This window comes from Micropterus dolomieu, linkage group LG23 (assembly GCF_021292245.1).
Source record: "Micropterus dolomieu isolate WLL.071019.BEF.003 ecotype Adirondacks linkage group LG23, ASM2129224v1, whole genome shotgun sequence".
NCBI classification, from domain to species: Eukaryota; Metazoa; Chordata; class Actinopteri; order Centrarchiformes; family Centrarchidae; genus Micropterus; species Micropterus dolomieu.
In genome coordinates, this window is record NC_060172.1 from 22,993,250 (window position 1) to 22,996,334 (window position 3,085).

General features: G+C 39.6%; 1 protein-coding gene across 1 annotated transcript in view; it reads right to left on the bottom strand.

The window, feature by feature from the left end:
* The window catches only part of pcyt1bb (phosphate cytidylyltransferase 1B, choline b), a 7,210-nt gene extending 4,332 nt beyond the window's left edge, over positions 1-2,878 (bottom strand). The window contains exons 1-3 of the mRNA XM_046040448.1: positions 2,798-2,878; positions 1,512-1,611; positions 986-1,102 (exon numbers count right to left, since the gene is read on the bottom strand). Of these exons, the coding sequence (XP_045896404.1) occupies positions 986-1,102; positions 1,512-1,611; positions 2,798-2,878 (298 nt within the window). The remainder of the gene's footprint in view (positions 1-985; positions 1,103-1,511; positions 1,612-2,797) is intronic.
* Positions 2,879-3,085: the final 207 nt, after the last annotated feature.

Consider the following 3,085-nt stretch of genomic DNA (forward strand, 5'->3'; position numbering starts at 1 on the left):
CTGATGAGACCAAGATAGAACTTTTTGGCCTTAATTCTAAGCGGTATGTGTGGAGAAAACCAGGCACTGCTCATCACCTGTCCAATACAGTCTCAACAGTGAAGCATGGTGGTGGCAGCATCATGCTGTGGGGGTGTTTTTCAGCTGCAGGGACAGGACGACTGGTTGCAATCGAGGGAAAGATGAATGCGGCCAAGTACAGGGATATCCTGGACGAAAACCTTTTCCAGAGTGCTCTGGACCTCAGACTGGGCCGAAGGTTTACCTTCCAACGAGACAATGACCCTAAGCACACCGCTAAAATAACGAAGGAGTGGCTTCACAACAACTCCGTGGCTGTTCTTGAATGGCCCAGCCAGAGCCCTGACTTAAACCCAATTGAGCATCTCTGGAGAGACTTGAAAATGGCTGTCCACCAACGTTTACCATCCAACCTGACAGAACTGGAGAGGATCTGCAAGGAGGAATGGCAGAGGATACCCAAATCCAGATGTGAAAAACTTGTTGCATCTTTCCCAAAACGACTCATGGCTGTATTAGATCAAAAGGGTGCTTCTACTAAATACTGAGCAAAGGGTCTGAATACTTATGACCATGTGATATTTCAGTTTTTCTTTTTTAATAAATTTGCAAAAATTTCAACATTTCTGTTTTTTTTTCTGTCAAGATGGGGTGCTGAGTGTACATTACTGAGAAATAAAATGAACTTTTTTGATTTTTGGAAAATGGCTGCAATGAAACAAAGAGTGAAAAATTTAAAGGGGTCTGAATACTTTCCGTACCCACTGTATATATATATTGCATTTCTGTCAATAGTTCCTCCTAAATATTCCACACTGGACCTTTAAAGGCCATTTTGTTCCAAGATTAGGATTCCTGTTCAGTTAATGACACGCTGTCTAATTTATCCAGCATGTTTTAGTGCAGGGTTTTCTCAATCGTTTTCCTTTTAAAGCAGAGAGAGGGAGTAAGATCCATACATTACCTCCTACAATCAGGTACGTGTTGGGAAACACATTTTTGGCCTGCATCAGAGCTCGAGCATGCCCCGAATGGAAAAGATCAAAGATCCCATCAGCATAGACTCGTACCGGACGATGAGCTACAAAATAAGAAATATGAAAACATGTCTTTAAACACCAACATGACATTACAATACATCACTTTCTGTGCAGATACCAATATCAGATCTGCTAATCAAGACCTTAATACTTATGTTCTGTTGCTAATTCTTTAGTCAAGTGGCGTGACACATACCTGGAAAAAAGGTCATAATACCAACCCTACAATCACACAGATAACAAGCAAAAACAATATTATACTAATAATTTAATCACTTTTTACAGCTGATGTTAGCTGATAACAGCATGATCAAGTTAGTAATTTTCTCTCTAGTCTTCCCTTATTCCTTGCTGCCACTATCTTAGACTAACAGGTTCTGAGGACATCCTCAGTTACATAGCTTACATAGCAAATAGCAATGGAAACAAAACACTATTAAGAAGTGTGACCTGGTGTACCCCTCCGTGCTTGGGCAACGGTCAGCTTTTCATTGGGGATCTCTGATTCGCAACCTGTAGACTTGGCAAAAGCAGCTGGCTCCCGCAGAGCCTGAATACAGAGACAAGAGAGAGGGGAAAACAGCACGTTTTTGATCAGATGCTGTATTTTTCCAGTTCAGTTCATCCATCATCTACACCACTTATCCTGTTCAGGGTCTCAGCACGACAGGAAAACTACAAACTAAACATGTTTCTATTATTTACAGACGAACATTGTTCCAGTTTACCCAAACTGCATTTGAACTGTAGGATGAAAACAAAGTGTCATTGCAGATATGAGCATTCCAGCACAGCAATATTAACAGTTTTAAAACATTAGGCGTTGTTTGCATGGTGGGACTCCTCACTGGATCTGACATGGTAAATATAAGATAAACTAAGATAATCTAAGATAGATAAGTCAGATGTGGATAATCTCAGCCCTCTTAAGTAATGAGCCTCTTAATATGTCATGGACTTTGTGTTGTGTGTCGATACATATACGCAGCTTTATTTGCCGTGTTGTAAGGTATACTTTGAACTTTGATTCTGTTCAAATGCCTGGTGCTTCTTGTTCTGTGGTAAACTATAAGATTGTTTTGTTTTTCTGTTTTATTTTGGAGTACTTTGTCAATGCTAATATTTTTAGTCTGCTTCCATGTTTCATCTGTATTTTTGTCTCAGTCCTTATAGTTAGCTATGAATGCCCACTTTACTTTGGAAGTTAGAAGTCAAAATATAAATACATGGAGGCTTTTATACAATTCCATATTCAAGTGCCTTATGCACTTAAATTCCATACTTTGACTCAAACTTCTACATAAATTTACACAACTGTATCACAATATAAATACTTTAAGTTAAAGAATGATTTAATCTGTTATTTTGTATCATACTAAACAAGAGCTTACTATCCTTTGATATTGATATTGAAGACATAAACATGAGTCATGGTTACATCGTGCGATCCAGCTTATCAGTTAACTCTCCACTCCCAGGCATAAATCAACTAATCTCAGAGGAAAAGCTTAGGCCTACTTCTGTAATATTCAAAGCCTTTCACATATATACACAATATGAGTCTGTCTGATACATTGAAATTGTACCTATATTTGCTGTGTCTTCACTAAATTATGTCCAAATATTTAAGAAATTCAGAATCTCCTTTATGAGACTCAAATTTTTCACATGATTATTATTTGAAGTGTAAGAATAAACGTGGTGGACACGTTTCATATTAACAGAGCAGGACTTACTCTACGAGGGCCTCCTCTTTGGTTCCATGGGGCCTGTTGTTGCTGGGCGTTGCTGCCTCGGCCTCGTCTCCTTCCAGCCATACTGGATGTTCTGCTTCCTTGTCTACTAGCAACGATGGCACTCGCCTGCCGCTCCTCTCAGCTGGCCTTACAAGACAGCCCGTGTGTGTGTGTTTTTAAGTATACATCTCATCGGCCTGCCTGACCCTGATGACGGGAGAACAAAGTGAGCAAAGTTCAAACCACTCTAGAAAATGCATTCAGCAGTGTAGATTGCACCTCATCAAT